Source organism: Nuphar pumila, chromosome 8 (assembly GCF_984573655.1).
Source record: "Nuphar pumila chromosome 8, dmNupPumi1.hap1.1, whole genome shotgun sequence".
Taxonomy (NCBI): Eukaryota; Viridiplantae; Streptophyta; class Magnoliopsida; order Nymphaeales; family Nymphaeaceae; genus Nuphar; species Nuphar pumila.
In genome coordinates this window covers 22,150,467-22,169,135 of record NC_143256.1, presented here as the reverse complement: position 1 = coordinate 22,169,135, position 18,669 = coordinate 22,150,467, and the positions used below count along the sequence as shown (strand labels likewise).

Below are 18,669 nucleotides of genomic sequence, written 5' to 3'. Positions count from 1 at the left end.
CAAAACAATATCATCAGCAAACAACATACACCATGACACATTTTCTTGAATTGATCACGTAAGTTTATCTATCATTATAGCAAAAAGGAAAGGGCTTAATGTAGATCCTTGATGTAACCCAACCGTTATAGGAAAGTTGGTTGTCACCCCTCCACAAGTGCGGACATTGGTTACTACTCCTTCGTACATATCTTTAATTATACTAATGTACTTGAGAGAGATACCTTTCTTCATCATTGTCCACCAGAGAACATCCCTAGGTACTCTATCGTATGCCTTCTCTAAATCAATAAAAACCACATGCAAATCTTTGTTCCCCTCTCTATATCTCTCAATAAGTTGTCTAAGAAGATGTATAGCTTCCATAGTTGATCTTCCAGGCATAAAACCAAATTGATTCTCCAATATCATGACAACTTTTCTCAACCTATACTCAATCACCCTCTCCCAAAGTTTCATAATATGACTCATGAGTTTTATACCACGATAGTTTGTGCAATCTTATATATCACCCTTATTCTTATAGAGAGGCACCAAAGTACTCTTCCTCCACTCATTAGGCATCTTATTTGTCCGCCAAATCTTGTTAAAAAGATTTGCCAACCATACTAAACCTTTCTCCCCCAACCATACTCTTCCTCCACTTTATTGAATTGTATTTCTTTAAAAATGTCTTTTATTTATTAAAATATAAAGAAATAGTCTTTATTGATTAAATAATTAAAATGGTTGTCTATGTTTATTTTTCAAAATTCAACATACTCTCATCATATGTTGGGTTGTACATGTATCTTTGGGACATACAGATTGGCACGATAGTCCTACCCTACAATGTCACGAGAAGAAGGCTAACTTTTGCATAGAATTAGTGAAAGTCTTTTTTTTCTTTTAAGGACAATTCAAGGAAAAAAACCTCATCATCGACTACACATTGGCTGACTTTCAGTTGGTAAAACCCTTGATGTCACCATTGCTTACCAAAGAGTGCACTCATCTTTGACCTTGTGGCAAGAGATGCATGTTGAATCTCTGTAGGACCATCCTGAAGTGCGCAGATGTAGAGAGAGCGTAGAAAGAGAGAGAAGAGTATTTTTTATATTTTATGGTTTGCTTCAGGGGGGCTTGTTTCCACTTTCGATAATGAATATTCTCCTTATCGTCAGTTATGCACTCTTATATAAAGAGCGAAGGTTGGGGTCCTCCTCCCCTAGGTAGCCGTTACCTAACCAAAACACCATGCATTACAATTTTCCCACATTAAGGGATAAAATTATTTTGGATATGCCAACATATAGGCATCCCATGCATTAAATAGAGGGTGTATCCACCTCTCTCCTTAACACAAGAGACCATGCATGTGAGGGTGCATGGCCAGGGTGGGAAAGTGCTCACCTTGACCTGAAAATACCCAAAAGGAGGATTTGGGTTAGGGTGGGTAGTGCCCACCCTGACCTAACCACTGTGCTCTCCCCAACCCATTGACCTCTCTCTCTCTCTCTCTCTCTCTCTCTCTATATATATATATATATATATATATATATAGTAATGGGTAGTTTCTAAATGAAATATGCTAAATGATATGTGCTAAATGGGTTTTTATGCTCTTTCGTTGTTTTTTTTAGTTCTGACCCCATAAATGTGTCAAGCATGGCTGATTTACGAGGAACTTATATCTAGATTATGTGTTTTTAATGAAAAATGATATTTGGAGCCTTGAAATTATACTAAGATTTTGAGCAAGTGATTTTTTGAACCTTATACCACCCATGTGTCAAAATCTAACACTTAAATAGTTGATCCATATAAAATTAGGTACATAGATCACATTTATACGATCATAATTTAAAAATAAAATGGGAAAAACTTGAGAGACCCATTTAACATGTATCATTTAGCATATTCCATTTAGCACCTACCCATTACTCTATATGAGTTTGTGTGTGCATGGGCCCAACCTAACTTGGATTTCTGGCTTTGCCCCTATGTATGGCCATACGGTTATGTAAAATAACCAACATCTCCCACTTGGCCGTACGAACCGAATCATGATACATGATTTTTCCTTCTACTATTGGAGTCTTACACTTGTATCATTGTCCTAGCAATGAGTTATTTCAATGTTACTCATTTAGCCAGATGTCTCAATTAGATATATCTTAATTCCATACAAGATACATGCCTTGAAAACAATTTTTTCGATATACCCTTTGTTAAAGGATCCACAATCATATCAGAGGTTGGTAAGTAACTGACTGTAATTTTATTTTTTTCAATCATGTCATGAATATAATGATATTTTACTATTATGCATTTTCTTTTAGAGTGATTTACTTCACTCTTCGTGAGAGTGATAACTGCTTGATTATCACACAAAATTTGTATTGACCTGTTGATTATATTTTGCTTTAAATCATTAATGAAATGACTTATCTAAACAACAAAGGTAGTGACAACATTGCAGGCAACATACTCAGCTTCTTGAGTATACTAAGCTACTCAACCTTGTTTCTTTCATGACTAAGAAACCATACCTCCTTCAAAGAGAAAAATATTTTCAGAAGTGAATTTGCTATCATATCTGTTTTATGCAAAATCAAGATCAAAATATCTAGTCAGTTCTAAGATATCCTCTTGAAAATACAATTGCAAGTTTTTAGTCCCTTTTAAATATCTAAATATTCTCTTCACTGCTTGCTAGTGAGGCTAACTAGGATTGCCCTGGTAGCAACTAATGAGGCCAACAACAAAGCTGATATCAAGTCTCATGCATAGCATAGCATACATCAAGCTTTCAACGACTTGTATACAAAAGACATTAAACATTTCCTGTCCTTCGCATGGACAATCATTCTTGCTTAATTTTACATATTTTACCAGAGGTGTTCTAACAAGCTTGTATTCACTCATTATAAAATTCTTGAGTATATGATTAATATACTCTTTTTGACTGAAGCTTAAAAGTTTAGAATTTTTATCTTGAGTGATTTTGATTCCAAGAACATAGGATCTCTCTCTCTCTCTCTCATGTCTTTCATCTCAAATTGAGAATTTAACCATGACCTGGTATTGACAATTATATCATTTTTGTTTTTCATCAAAAGAATGTCTTTCATATATAGTGAGAGAATATCAAATTTTCTCTCACTTTTATAAATACAAACATAGTGGTCAAATCTATTTGTCATAAATCCTAATGTAGCAATTACCTTATAAAACTTTAAGTACCACTAACGTAGTGATTGCTTAAGTCTATATAGAAATTTTTTCAACATATACACTTTATTCTCTTGTCTTTTAACAACATAGCCTTAAGGTTGTTCCATAAAAATGGTTTCATTAAGTACATTATTTAGGAATGTAGTTTTAACATCCATCTGATGTAAATCTAAATCATGGAGAACAATCTATATAGGGTTAGATTATATTCATACATATTCACTCATTGCAAAAATGGTCTCTATAAGGATAATACTTAGAAGATTCATTTGAGGTATATTCTCATCCTCGATCAAACCTTAATCCTTCTTCGAAGTTGGTTTTTAACTTCTTGATGATATTATTTGAATTATTTTAATGCCTTATATTTATATATTATAATATATATATATATATATATATATAAGTATATCTTGAATAATCATAAATAAAAGATATAAAATATTACATTCTTTTATGAATTTTGATCCTAAAGGGACCACAAATATCTGAATGGATAATTTTTAACAATTCATATGCTCTAATAATTATTTCAGTTGAAAATTGTTTTCTTGTAATTTTTTCATAAATACATGATTCACATCTATAAAAGGTTGTTTTTTCAAACCTAGGCATTAAATATAATTTGACAAGTTTCTTCATTTTATTTAAACTAATATATCTTAATCTTTGGTGTCATACATTTACATCTGCATTAAAAACACTATCAGTATAAATAAAAGAAGATGTGGTTTTATTCATATCATAAACTTTGAGTTTGAATAATTCATGGTCTTTGTCAAAATCTCCTACAAACTTGAATAGACCGTGTTTTCCCACTGTCAGCTTTTCATGGACAAACCTGACTTCAAATTCCTTATCAGTCAGGGTAGGAACATACACCATATTCTGTCACATAGATGGTACAAAAAGGACATCAATCAACAAAACATTATTTTTAGGTGTTTCAATATGGTAAGTTCCAACACCCATAACATTAGAATAGATATTGTTTCTCCAGATTTGTACACTATTATTATATCCACCATGCCTTCTTTGCTCTTGGTAATATGTCGAGTTGCTCCTGAGTCTACCCACCATCCAGAAAGCACCTTGTCCATATACGAGCATTTTGATATCACACATAATATATCACGCCTCTTCTATTGCCCGTCATTTTTGTTGTTTTTGTTGTTGTTCAGGCAACTCTACAATCTCTCTTAAAGTGCCCATATTTTCCATAATTGAAGCACTTTACTTAGGAGGCAGCTTCCTCCTGTTTGTGGAATGTTACACTTTTTTTCTTATCAAATTTGCTAAATTTTTTAAATGCCTTTCTTTTAAAGTGTGGGTGCTTAGGAGGTCTATGAATGCTACTAAAAGCATCTCTTGTGAATTGTAATTCACTCCTCTTATATTGTTGATCATTTTTCAATTGATCAGACACCTCATCAAATGTCAGGTTTTTAGAGTTCAACCTAAGAGCAATGGCGACTGTCATCCACGAAGGAGGTAGACTATGCAAGATGGTTGATATCTACATACGATTTGAGATTAAATTTTTAATAATGGTTAAGTATTTTGCCATCACAAGCATCTTGTTGACATGATCAACTACATCGCCACTCTCTTGCATTCTGCATGAATTGTATTGCTCTAAGAGCAACTGAATATGAGTTTTTAATGTAGTATCATACTTAACAACTATAACTTTAAACATGGATTTAGATGTGGGGTAATCCTCGAATACCCTAAAGAGGTCATCATCCATAGAGGTAAGCATAATAGTTCAAGCTAGTTTATTTTTCTTTTACTATTTTTTATATTATTTTTTTTCTTTTTCTGAAGCAGCTTCTCCAAGGTCTTGCATTTCTATTTACAGAACATTCTCAATGCCTTCAAGGGACAAAGCAAGTGAAATCATCCTCTTCCAAGTATGCAAATTTGTGTCATTCAACTTATCAATTTTCGCTAGCTCGGTAGAACAAACCCTACTAGTCATTTTTTTGATATTTGTTATTGTATATTGACAAAATATGATAAGCAAATATCCAATATTAAAAAATAAAACAAATTTCACAATATTAGTCATGATCATTAAAAAAAACATACTCAATATCAAGTGTTTCATAATAAAAAAAACTTTCTAGCACTTAAATATTTCTCGTATTGTGTGCTTAATATAATTTCTCAGCACAATAATATCTAATTTTCTAAAAATAAACCATGCAATGATTAGAAATATAGAGCACAATCCAAATGTAACTTTATTTTATCAAAATAAAGCAGTATGAGGTAAACAACACATAAGAACTACTTTTTTGCAATTTTAGAAAAATCAGAATAGGTTTTGGGTAAAACAACAAACCATACCCAAAAATAGAATATTCAATACATTTTGAATTATATAGGAAAGTTTAGGAGGCTTTCTAAAAATTTCAGATAGTTCATAGACCATCTTTGGTATTTTCCAGAGTACAGTCCTATTTATGAAATATCCCAGAAATAGAAGCCTTTGTTCTATAAAATAGGGGACACAAAAGTAAATAACAATGAAGAACAGAGGCAAATAGGTAATCCTATGATATCAGAAGAATTTACAAACATATAAAAAGACAATAATGTAAATGAATTTAATAGACAAAATTAATCAGTAAGAAAATGGGCATTTTTGTAATCTTGATAACAAGAATAAGAAATAAAATAAAATAAAAAAGGTAACTTAAGAGTTAAGAGAAGAGGGTTTTCCCTTTTCCCCTAATGCCAACAACAAAGGCTGTCGAAGATCGGCACAGATTGACTCCCCTTCAGAAAAACACTGCTCAAAACTGGGTAAATTGGCTTTTATTATTATTACTTTTTCCTTTTTTTTTTTAATTTCATACCCTAAAATTTTGGTTACGTGCCACACTGGAATACGCACTACAAGAAAAACCCTATTTAGCGACGAACATTTGCGATAGATTAAAACCGTCACAAAGTGCCACCGGATTAGCGAGAGAATGATATTCGTCGCTAAAATATCATTTATTTCTTGTTTTAGTGATGAAAAATATTCTGTCGCTAATTCGTCGCAACGTTGCGACAGATTAGCGATGGGTTTTATTCCATCACCATATCCGTTACAACTTAGCGACGGATCAATGGCAGACTTATTTTGTTGCTGAGTCGTCGCCAAATAGCGATGACTTAACGATAGAATTTGGCTGTCGCGAATCCGTCGTGAATTTTCCCGTACATCCTTAATTTTTTCCCCTTTCCTTTTTGTTTCCTCTCCACCGCGTCTCCCAGGCCTGCCTCCTGTCGCCCCCACCCCCCGGTTCGCCTCTAGTCGCCTCTGGCCCTCCTCCCATCGGCCCCCGGCCGACCTTCTGTTGCCCCACGGCCCGCCGACCGTCGCCCCCCTGCCCCCCCCCGTCGGCCCCTGACCGAACTCCTATTTCCCCATGGCCAACCGAACATCACTCCCCTTCTTGCCGCCCCCTTTTCTGCCTCCTCTCGCCCCCCATTCGCCCCTTCTCTTGCCCCCCAACCCGCTGCCCATCGCTCCCCTTCCCGCCGCCTGTCGACCCCCGACCCGCAGCCCCCCTTCCTTCCTCCTCTTGCCCCCCAGTCCGCCTTCTCTTGGCCCCCCTTCCTGCCACCTGTCGATCCCCGGCTCGTCGGCCCCCTTCTCGCCTCCCCCCCCCCCCCCTCCTCTTCGTCAGCCTTGCCGAGCCCCTTTCGTCGTGCACCCGACTTAGGCCGACACCCCCGTCCGGACATCCCCTTTCCCCCTCTTTTTCGCTCATATTTTGGACATCCCTGATGCTTTTATCCCGTCTCTAGAGACTTCGCAGGTAACCCCTCAGCCCGCCTCCCTGTATTGTACTGTATATTTGTGTTTCGCAGGTACGTTGCTGAGCCAAAGACACGTGATGCTTAGTACTAATCATCACATGTGGCTAAAAATGCAATGCAAAATCGGGTAAATACTCATGGTAAGTAAGTGATGCAAACACATCACATGTTATTTAATTTATTGAATGCAACACTTTTCTATTCACACACTCACATAGTTGTGGATATTTAGGACTGATTTGATGGAGTTTGGAGATCTGAGCATGATTTTAATGTATGAGTAGAAGTGTTCTTATTTTTGGAGTACGGATTTCATGCTCAGCATGGTAGTAGTTAGTGGGATATTGAAGTGTATTTGCTGCAGATACATGTTTGATATATGTTTTAATATGAATAATTTGAATGTATTGCAATGGTTGATGTTTCTGTATCCATGCTTGCACGAAGTAATTTTCTATTTGATTATACCTTCCATGTAGAATTGTATCATGAATTTTTTATTTAAATGAATGTATCCTTATATGTAATATGATTTCAAATTTCTAAATATCCTCTTGATGTGTATAAATATGATGTGATGATATATTGCACACGAAAATCTATGTATTATTAAGATTTTCTTTTAACTGGTAATGATAATATCTATAATATCATAGGACAAAATGGTTGCAAACCGTGAATGGATGTATCATAAGATAGTTGATAATGAGGTGTCACATGAATATATGGATGATGTTGACAGTTTTATTGAATTCGCAACGACAAGTGTCAGTACAGTAGATCCCACCGGTCGGATCAGATGTCTTTGCACGATGTGTAAGAACAATCGATTTGTAGAACCTCATGACGTTAGACATCACCTATACCAGAAGAGTTTTGTTAGTGGTTATCAAAATTGGATGCTTCATGGTGAAGAGTTTTGGAATAATTTTGACACACGGGTGGATGTGGTGCACGATAATCCATATATGAATTTGATATTTGATGTCGCAGGACTAGAAATAGGTTCAACTGTGGGACATAGTGATGCACCAACTGAGGTAGAGGAAGAAGCAACAAACGATGCAGCTAGTATATTTTATGACTTACTTAGAGATGTTGATGAACCATTGTGGAATGGTTGCGAGAGTCACACTATCTTGTCTATAGTTCTTTGACTACTGAATTTGAAGTCTGAGTTTAATTTGAGTCAATCATGTTTTGACCGTTTGTGCTCTATTGTGAAGAATATGTTGCCCAAAGATGAAAAATTACCATAAAATCTCTACCGTGCAAAGGTTATGGTCAATGCTCTAGGTATGGGGTATCAAAAGATAGATGCTTGTCCCAATCACTGCATGTTGTATTTCAAAGATCAAGAAAATAGTAGATCATGTCCATCATGTGGACATCCTTGGTTCAAGCCAAAGACAAAGGGAAATAGTAGCACAAGGTCAAAAGAAGTGACATATAAGTCACTCCGCTACTTCCCGCTCACCCCTAGATTGCAACATCTTTATATGTCTTTGAGGACAGCTAAACAAATGATATGACATGCAAATAAAGTTCAACATAATGAAGACAAGATCACACATCCTGTTGACGCAGAAACTTGGAGGCGCTTTGATTGTACTAATCAGAACTTCGCTTTAGAAGTGAGAAATGTTAGGCTAAGTTTATGTACAAATGGATTTAATCCATTTGGGGGTAGATCAACCCCATACTCGTGTTGGCCGGTATTTGTCACCCCATACAACCTACCTCCAAGCTTGTATATGAAGCGTCAAAATCTTTTCTTGTCTCTATTGATCCCTGGTCCGATGTATATTTGAGCCATTGATTGATGAATTGAAAATACTGTGGGATGACAGTGTTTTCACGTACGATGCCCATAAAAAATAAAACTTCAATATGAAGGCTGTTGTTCTATGGACAATCAGTGACTTCCCTACATATGATATGTTATCTGGTTGGAGCACACATGGGAGGTTAGCATGTCCGTACTGCATGGAGGATACAAAATCGTTTAGATTGACACATGGAAGGAAGCCGTGCTGGTTTAATTGTCACCGTCAATTTCTACCCAACGATCATTCATTCTGATGACAAAAGAATGTGTTTCGAGCAGGCACAACTGAAATGGAAGGTCTACCAAAAAGGTTGTCTGACATAGAGATTTTAAGAAGATTGTAATACTTTTTATGTGGACTGACAGATGCTCGTAAGCCAACGCCTTTTATTGGATTTGAGAAGGATCGCAATTGGACAAAGAAATCTATATTTTGGGAACTACCATATTGACCAACCTTATTGATACGACATAATTTGGATGTCATACATGTGGAGAAAAATGTGTTTAATACAATAATGAATGTGAAAGGGAACATGAAGGATAATCCAAAGGCACATGTAGATTTAAAAGTGGTATGTAAAAGACCAGAATGTATTGTATTGATTTGAATATATTGAAATGTATTGTATTGATTTGAATATATTGAAATGTATTGCAATGTTTAAATATCTTGCATGAAGTTTTTTTCAATTTGACCTAAATGATTTGAATGTATTGAAATGTATTGTATTGATTTGAATATATTGAAATATATTATAATGTTTGAATGTCTTGCATGAAGTTTTTTTTCAATTTGATCTGAATGATTAGAATATATTGAAATATATTATATTGATTTGAATATATTAAAATGTATTGCAATGTTTGAATGTATTGATAGTACATTTTTATTTGTTAGAATATGGTTCGTGAATGATACACTCACCAAGCACCCAGTGGTAGCCAGTCTGAGCCTTCATCTTCACAGGCTCCTTCGATACGTATATCATTTAAATAATTGTATACTTGATTAGTTGAAATGTACATTGTGTGAATTTCTAACTCATTGTTATGTAGGTACTGTTTTGCCTACACATGACCCACCTACGTCGGATGCAGGGTCTTCTTAGTGTGACCCACGATAAGTAATTCAAATACTTTATATCGATGGTCGAATGTAAGTATTTCATTGTCACTTGTCCAATATTTAGAGGGATTTACAAACATATAAAAAGGCAATAATGTAAATGAATTTAACAGACAAAATTAATCAGTAAGAAAATGGGCATTTTGGTAATCTTGACAACAAGAATAAAAAATAAAATAAAATAAAATAAAAAAGGTAACTTAAGAGTTAAGAGAAGAGGGTTTTCCCTTTGCCCCTAATGCCGGCAACAAAGGCTGTCGAAGATCGGCACAGATTGACTCCTCTACAGAAAAACACAGCTCAAAACTTAGTAAATTGACTTTTATTATTATTACTTTTTCCTTTTTTTTATTTCATACCCTAAAATTTTGGTTACGTGCCACACTAAAATGTATGATTTTCTATCAAGAGGGTAGCCAGTTTTTTGACGACTGCCCCAAACAAAAAAAAGAAAAACCTCTGACCTTTACCTCTATTCCTTATTTTTTGTTTTGTTTTGTTTTTCTTGTGTGATTGATGTCGAACAACAATTGATGGTGAAAAGCGGTTGATCGTGAGTGAGAAGCGAGGTTCATAGGTAACGAAAAGTGTTGAGCAACATATCTATGCACACCGTAAGACTCTGGCTCTGATACCACTGTTGAACCTCTGTAGGACTATCTTGAAGTGCGCAGATGATGCAGAGAGTGTAGAAATAAAGAGAATAGTATTTTTGATATTTCACGACCTCCTTTAGGGGGCTTGTTTCTCTTTTCTATAATGAATCTCCTCCTTATCATCAATTATGTGCTCTTATATAAAGAGCGAAGGTTGGGGATAAGTCCTTCTTTCCTGGGTAGCCGTTACTCAGCCAAAACGTCATGCATTATGATTTTTTCGCATTAAGGGATGAAACCGTTTTGGATATGTCTAGGCATGGATATCCCATGCATAAAACAGAAAGTGGGCCCAACTCTCTCCTTAACGCGTGAGACCATGCATGTGAATATGTTATGGAAAATAACCAACAATGTCACCCGCATGTTTTGAATCCCGTTAACTTGGTGACATTTACAAGTCGCCCCTACGAAAAGAGCGGTGCCCTTGTGAGCTGAATTGATAAAAGTTTGGATAGCTAGGTTGTTGGATTGGTATTTCTTGTGGGCAAGGGCGTAGCTAGGGGGGGGGGGGGGGGGCAGGACTGGGCTGTAGCCCAGTCCTGCCTCCCGAAACAGTTAATTTTTTTTGTTTTTTTTTAAAAGCCCAGTCCTAGCCCAGCCCTGATTCCATATGAAATAGATTTTTATCCATTTTTGTAGCCCAGTCCAGTCCTAGCCCAGCCCTGACTGCAGCAAATAGTTTGATTTGTCCATATGAAATAGTTTTTTATTAATAATTGTAGCCATTTTTTATTTTATCTCAAAAAAAAAAATTCGGGAATAATTTTTTTTTTGCTACACCCCTGTTTGCCCCCCCCTCACATGAATCCTAGCTACGCCCCTGCTTGTGGGCAACCAACAAAAGACGCTTAAAGTGACTTGACCAAGTCCTCCAAGCCCATTAACACTGTGGGGTACAAGTGGCTAATGGAATCTCTGACATGCTTCAGACCCACCTAACCCACTAAGCCAACTTGACCGTTCTCAATTGCCTCCTCTGTGACTTGGAGGCACCAAGTTTGTCAAAGTGGGATGGGCCCATAGTGTCAGGCTTATGATTACTGGGTCAGATCCTGATTCAAGTCAGAGCGCAATAGTGCTGCACTAATAACACATCTATGGGGGTCCTAGCAGATCTGGACCTGGTGATTACCAGATCCGGACTCAGCAGACCAGACCAAGTTTTGACTGGTTATAGTGCATATTGATGCACCCACTTATCCACAAAAATAAGATAAACCTGGAATTTAGAATTGATTTCCACAATGTAGTATCCCAACTTATCCCATTTTTCTAGATAAGTGCACAATTTGAGATTATGAGTGCCACTCAATCTAATTAATTTGACAGGCACCAGTAGGAAGTCACAAGGTGCCAGCTTCTTTTGGTTAGTGAGATAGGTTATCTTGGATTTTCTAGCTTCTTCCTTTTTCTTTTGCCGATATTTTCACATGCAAAAGTCACGTATACCTTTGATTTATGTCCTAAATATCGTCAATAATTAGGAAATGTGATTTTATCATGATATTTTCAAAGGCCAATATAATATCGAACTAGAGTGATATTTTCAAATTATGTTTCGTTTTGAAAATATCTTATTTTTACCTTGAAATTAATGTGATAAAAAAAGTTGTTCTAATAAATTTTTTTAAATATTATTGATCTTTTAGATATTTTTGTATATATGCTTTATGTATTTGATGCATTTTTATATATGCCAATATTCTTCTAATTTTTTTTTTGAAAATACCATGTTATTTTCTTTCGATTGAGTTTTGACAAGAACGAGATTTTTCACATTAGTTTTAATTTCACAGACTGGGCAAAAGGGTCTCATGTATCTTAACCCCAACAGTGGCCATCAACTCCCAAAATTTCTGTAGCAAAACCTGGCACTTGTCTGGTGCTAGTGCCGGATCGGGTGTACCTGACCCATGATCCACTCGAATTTCAGTGCTGCATGTTCCGTTTGCTGACCTAGGTTAGGAGAAATATATAGATATTTGGAGTTGCTAAAGTGGGGAGAAGGTGCTGACCTTTTTGTCCCAGGTTAGCCTCTCATTGGGTGTGTGGGTGCCTTTTACTAGTGGGCTCCCTGAGAGCTTGGGTGCTCAATCATTACCTGTTTTGGGTAGGGATGGCAGTGGGGCGGGGCGGGAGACAAGGTCTCCACCCCCGCCCCGCCTCAAGATTAGAACCTCCATCCCCGGCCGGGATGGATTTTAACCTCCACCCTTGCCTTCATCCCCGTTTCATGTCCTCCATCCCCGGTTCAAACGGGGATGAGGCGGCCGGGGGCGGTGATGAAGCGGGGATCGTGGCGGGGACGGGGTGGGGAAAAGGGTACATCCATCCCCGAACGGGGATGGATTTTAACCTTTGTCCCCGCCTCCATCCCTGTTTCAACCCTTCATCAACGGTCCAAACGGGGCGAGGCGGGGCCCCGCTTTCCCGGGGTCCACTGCCATCCCTAGTTTTGGGAGGAAACTTTTTTTTTTTAAAGGCAAGCTGGGGTTAGGCAGACCCCCACCAGTTATTCAACCTACCACTGGGTTTTGAACCTGCAACCTCCCGCCACAAGGAGACGTGCACTGACAGCTCCTACCAATCACATGGAGCCCCTAAGCCCAATGAACTGAAATTATTCGAACCCGAGACCACAATGTCAGCCATATATATACCTGGCTTTGGTATTAGACTACATCGGAACATCCTGACAATGAAGTTCATTGTGCTTGCGATCCAAGGGTCACTTGACTTTAAGGATTCGTTCAATCTTGGACAAGCAATCAAACACACCCTGATGTGATGCAGCCAATCACACTGAATGGGGGCCTGCATTCTATTGCTGAGGAGCCTGTGAAAGGCTGTCATGTGATTGGTTAATGGGATATTAACGGCCAGTTAAGCTATCATTAGATCTAAAACTAATAAACATTGAGCTATAATATCAAAACACACCCTCTTAGGCTATGTGCCAAATGTGGGCTCTACTGAAGTCAGACATAACTGGATATGACCAAATTTGGCAAACTAGAGACAGGGAAGACACTTAGCAGATTAGGACAGCCTGATTTAGAGCACCAAAATATCCTGCCTTGCGTGCATGATGAGACAAAAACATTGAACGCCCTAAATATGAACTGTCCTACTCCTACCCAAACATCTTTTCCAAGCTACAGCATGAGCCACGAGGGTCCAGACAGTTGTTGTTTGCCATGATTTTATCAAGATATTTTTCAAAGCCGATATAATGCTAAAATATCGTGCTTTTGAGATATAATTCAACGAAAAAAAAGGATGATTTTAACGTTTTGATATTACTTTTATACTTTCTATACGCAAAAGTTTCTTAAGATTTTTTCCTTGGCAAGATTTCCTTGATAGCTAGCTAGATGTAGTGTCCACAACGTTTCTAATGTTTGAGAATGTTATCATGATACTTTTTAAAGGCCGATATAATACCAAAAAATGCGATATTTTTAAAAGTATCTTTTATTTCGAGAATAACTTGTTTTTATCATGATAGTAACGTGATAAGAACAAATTTATAATTTTTTATATTATTTGTGTATTTTATATTTTTATATATACGGAAGGCTTTCGAGAAGGGTCCACGGGAACCGTCGGGAGAACACGATAATGGTGGGGGAGAAATTGAGGAAGAAAGAATGCAAAAAATAAAAACAATCCCCGCAAAGTCTGCTTGCCACATTTCGTAATACCTTACCTCATACCAAAACCAACAGAAGCAATCACCCACCATCACCTCATTATTTAAAAGAGGCACACGCACAAAAGAAAGAACAAATTGGTTCCCCAAAACCAAAAAGGAAGGGCAAGGGAAAGCAACAGCAAAAAGCCATCCCTTTCTTTTCTTGCGGTTGGTTTTGAAGGTTTTTTTAATTCCAAAGCAAAACTGTCTTCCCCCTCCTCCTCTCTCTCTCTTAACCTCTCTCTCTCTAGCTCTTAATCTCTTAACCTCTCTCTCTCTAGCTCTTAATCTCTTAACCTCCTCTCCCTCCCTCATCTTTCTCTATTTTTCTCTCTCTATAAAGCCCGCCTCCTCCACTTCTCCCTTTCTATTGAAGGCAGAGGAAGATGATGCAGAGACTGCAGCAGAAATCATCTTTTAAGGAATCACTCAAGGCCTTAGAGGCAGATATCCAACATGCCAATACCTTGTGAGTCTCACTCACTCTCTCTCTGTCTCTCTCTTGGCTTAATTTTTTCAGTCATTTAGTCATAGCCATGATAACCCAACATTGAAAAGCAGAATATTGGATGACCCATCTTTTTCCTTTTGTGATTTCTGTCTTGTTTATTGTCTCCGATTTTTTCGTATGTTCATATCCTCTTTATAAAATATATGTTCTTCTGTACTTTTATTTTCCTTTTCTCAAGTGATAATCTTAATCGGATTCTATATGTTCTTGTAATTTGTTCATCAATTCGTTCTCCCCTGTTTCTAACATGGAGAAAGAAGAGAATGGAGATGAACCATCCTTTTTTTTTTATTTGGTGTTTTTTTTTCTGTTTTAAGGTATACCAAAGTTGCCATGGTTGATTTATTTTCTTACAAAATACTAAAAGGAAGAAGTTGATGAATTGTGTGTCTACCCTGTTCTTCCTTTAGTGTACCTTTTGAAATTTTGGTTGTGCATTTTTTGACCTTTTTTTACCATTTATTGAGGTACAGCCTGTAATGACTAATATTGGAAACGTAACTTAAAGCAGTTTTATCTTCAAATTGGTTGCTGCTTATCTTGTCTCTTAATATGAATTTATGATCATCCGTATGCTGGTCGATTGGTTTAACTAAAAAAGGCAAAGGAAAAGTATGTTGAGCATCAGTGGGTTTACTTTGTTCTCGTCTGTTTTTCTCTCCAAATGTAGAGTTCAATGGTGCTCCGCTGTTGTTGGGGTTTTAATTTCCATGTTTTTAATCAAACATAAGATTCCTAATCACTGAAATAATATAACATACCCATCGAATTATTGGCCCTTTTTGTTTCTTCCATTTACTGTAGGAATTGATATATGTGGATGTGAAAAGAAGAGCAATTGTATTCAAACACTGTGCCTTAGAGATTTTGTTCTCCTGATGGAATTTTCCATTTTTTTGATTTTTTTCTTGTAGCAATGTCATTTCTGACTCTAACCTGGAAAACTAATATGAAGTATGAACGGAAAATTTCTATTTTGTTTTCTTGTTACTTTTTATTAAGCACGAACAATACGGATAGTCTGCATTATTATATCCATATTTATGAAAAAGATGGTTTTGTTAGATAGTGGTGGTTGTAGTCAGTATCATCTGTTTTCATTTTTCATGGATTATTTTCCCCCTTTTCCTGTGCATTTTATTCAATCATTGACATCCTTAATTTCTATCATGTGGATGTGAAAAGAAGAGCAATTGTATTCAGACACTGTGCCTTAGAGATTTTGTTCTCCTGATGGAATTTTCCATTTTTTTGAATTTTTTTCTGTCACAATGTAATTTCTGACTCTAACCTGGAAAACTAATATGAAGTATGAATGCCAAGCCCCAAGGGGGGTTGATGTAGTGGGGTGGGGCCTTGGCTGCTTGACGGGCAGTCAAGGTTCGATTCCCATGTGTGTCTCCCCTCTGCACAAGCTAGCATAGGCATTGGGATCTGGGGTCCTAGCCTCGGAGTTTTGCGCTGCCAGCATGAGGAGTGTAGGTATGGCAGGCTGAGCCAGCACGACTGGGTCTTCGTGTCTGGTGCGGTTTCTTTGGGTTATAAATCCAAAGAAAAGTGTGAACACCAAATTGCTATTTTGTTTTCTTGTCACTTTTTTTTAAGCATGGGCATTACGGATAGTCTGCATTATTATATCCATATTTATGAAAAAGATGTTTTGTTGGATAGTGGTGGTTGTAGTCCGTATCATATGTTTTCATTTTCATGGATTGACGTCCTAAATTTCTATCATGTGGTTGTGAAAGGAAGAGCAATTGTATTCAGACACTGTGCCTTAGAGATTTTGTTCTCCTGATGGAATTTTCCATTTTTTTGATTTTTTCTTGTCACAATGTCATTTCTGACTCTAACCTGGAAAACTAATATGGAGTATGAACGCCAAATTGCTATTTGGTTTTCTTGTTACATTTTATTAAGCACGAACATTACAGATTATCACCTGTTTTCATTTTTCATGGATTGTTTTCCCCCTTTTCTTGTGCATCTTATTCAATCATTGACATCCTTAATTTGTATCATGGAAAAAGGCTGTCAAACTGTTCTTTTGTGTTTTTTCTCCTTCGTCCTATGAATTTCTTAATTGAAAAGTGACTTTCTTATTGCAAATTAAAATTAAAAAAAAAGGGAGGAATATTGATCATTTGGGTTGGAAACTATTTGGCTTATACTAAAATTGGATCAATACCTATCTATACTTCAGGGCTGCTTCTATTCCTGGAGATTTTGATGGGGCTTGCCTTCAAATGAGATTGTCTTACAGTCCTTTAGCACCTATTTTTCTTTTTATCATTGAGTGGATGGATTTCAGCTTTTCAAACTGGTTAGGCCTACTTCACATTCTTATATATAAGGTGAGTAAGATGCACAATTTTTGTGAGAGATGAAGAAAAAATCTTAGCCTGAGTTCATGTCATTCCCAATGTCACTGTTCCATTTGCATTTACAATTGGAGATATGGGTTTGATTGCAGGTATATGTTGATGGCAAGACAACCATTTCTTCTGAGGAACGGAAGGCTAGCCTGAGGGAATTCTATGGTTGGTATCTTAATAATCTCAATTTTATTTTTCATTATTGATTTTGTTCTTATTGTTACAGTGTATGGGTGCTTCTGATATTGTTTGTGATCTTTTATCTTTACATTGCTCTGCTCCATTCTCAGTATTTGATGTTGATGTTTCCCTTTTTGTTGTATTTCTGGCTGGGGCCCTGGGTTTCAGCGGTTATATATCCTGCTTTGCAGCAGCTTGAAGCTGAACATATGGAATTGGAAGATAGTAAAGAGAAGGCACGATGTAAAGAAAGATCAACTCGTAAGAGAATCGATGAGAGGAAGAAGCTGTCAGATTTGGATTTGGAAAGGGAAAATGAATGTGGGATTTGCATGGAGGCTTGTGGCAAGGTTGTCTTGCCTAATTGTGGGCATGCAATGTGCATCAAATGCTTCCGTGACTGGTGTGATGGAGCTCAAAATCCTTATGTTTTTGTCACCAACATTTTGATTGCTTTCGTTGACAAGAAGCATTCTGTTAAACATCAAAGCTCTCTTTTTTGCAGGAATACAAGGTCCAAGTCCTGCCCATTTTGTAGGGACAGCCTGAAACGAGTGAATTCATGGGATCTCTGGGTTCTTACCAGCAACTCTGATGTCATCGACACTGCAATGCTGGCAAAGGAGAACCTAAGGCAATTTTACATCTATATTGAAAAACTCCCTCTTGTCATGCCTGAGAGCCTATTCTTTGTCTATGATTATACTATATGATTATGTTCAGGGAAATCCATTGCCTAGATGAGGTAAAATGGTGTACAGTGCGAAAGGAGCTCGGTCCGCCTCCTCTGTAAATAGTCTGGTAGGAGAGAGCATGCATCTCTGTGGTATCTTTCACTGCTGAAAGTAATGAAATGGTATATTATCTCAAGTCTGAATTTTCAGTGTCCTTGAATTTCCCGTTTTTCTTTTTGCCTGCTTCATGTTTGTTCTGAAAAATGAAGATGCTCTGCTAAGCCATCATCCAGATGAACATATGCATAATGAAGAAGAGTGGTGAACTCATATGGGTGTTTGGATGAACCACTCATCCAGAAAAGTTGGATAAGCCACGTTTGTATATTGATGTTCAAAATTTCAACTTCCCAGTTTATCACACTTACTTTTTTCTAGATGTTCCAAAGGAAAACACTCTCTCCCCGCCGCCCTCAAAAACCACACATTGGCTTTGACCTTGTGACCAGGGACACCACCCATGGCTTGGTAAAACCTTTGAGGTTTCCCCTGCCCATCCGGGAGTATACTCAGCTTTGACCTTG

General features: G+C 37.1%; 1 protein-coding gene across 1 annotated transcript; it reads left to right on the top strand.

The window, feature by feature from the left end:
* Positions 1-14,441: 14,441 nt before the first annotated feature.
* LOC149829777 (E3 ubiquitin-protein ligase AIRP2-like) lies at positions 14,442-18,281 on the top strand. Its single transcript, XM_090015620.1, has 5 exons — positions 14,442-14,814; positions 17,060-17,210; positions 17,330-17,396; positions 17,580-17,814; positions 17,917-18,281. Exons 1-5 carry the CDS (start codon positions 14,732-14,734, stop codon positions 18,122-18,124), a joined length of 744 nt encoding a protein of 247 aa, XP_089871746.1. The 5' UTR covers positions 14,442-14,731; the 3' UTR covers positions 18,125-18,281.
* Positions 18,282-18,669: the final 388 nt, after the last annotated feature.

Coding starts and splice junctions, on each gene's coding strand:
- LOC149829777 (XM_090015620.1), top strand. CDS start 14,732: ATGATGCAGAGACTGCAGCAGAAATCATCTTTTAAGGAATCACTCAAG. Junction 17,211..17,329: donor TTCACATTCTTATATATAAG/GTGAGTAAGATG, acceptor GTTTGATTGCAG/GTATATGTTGATGGCAAGAC. Junction 17,815..17,916: donor ATCAAATGCTTCCGTGACTG/GTGTGATGGAGC, acceptor TCTTTTTTGCAG/GAATACAAGGTCCAAGTCCT.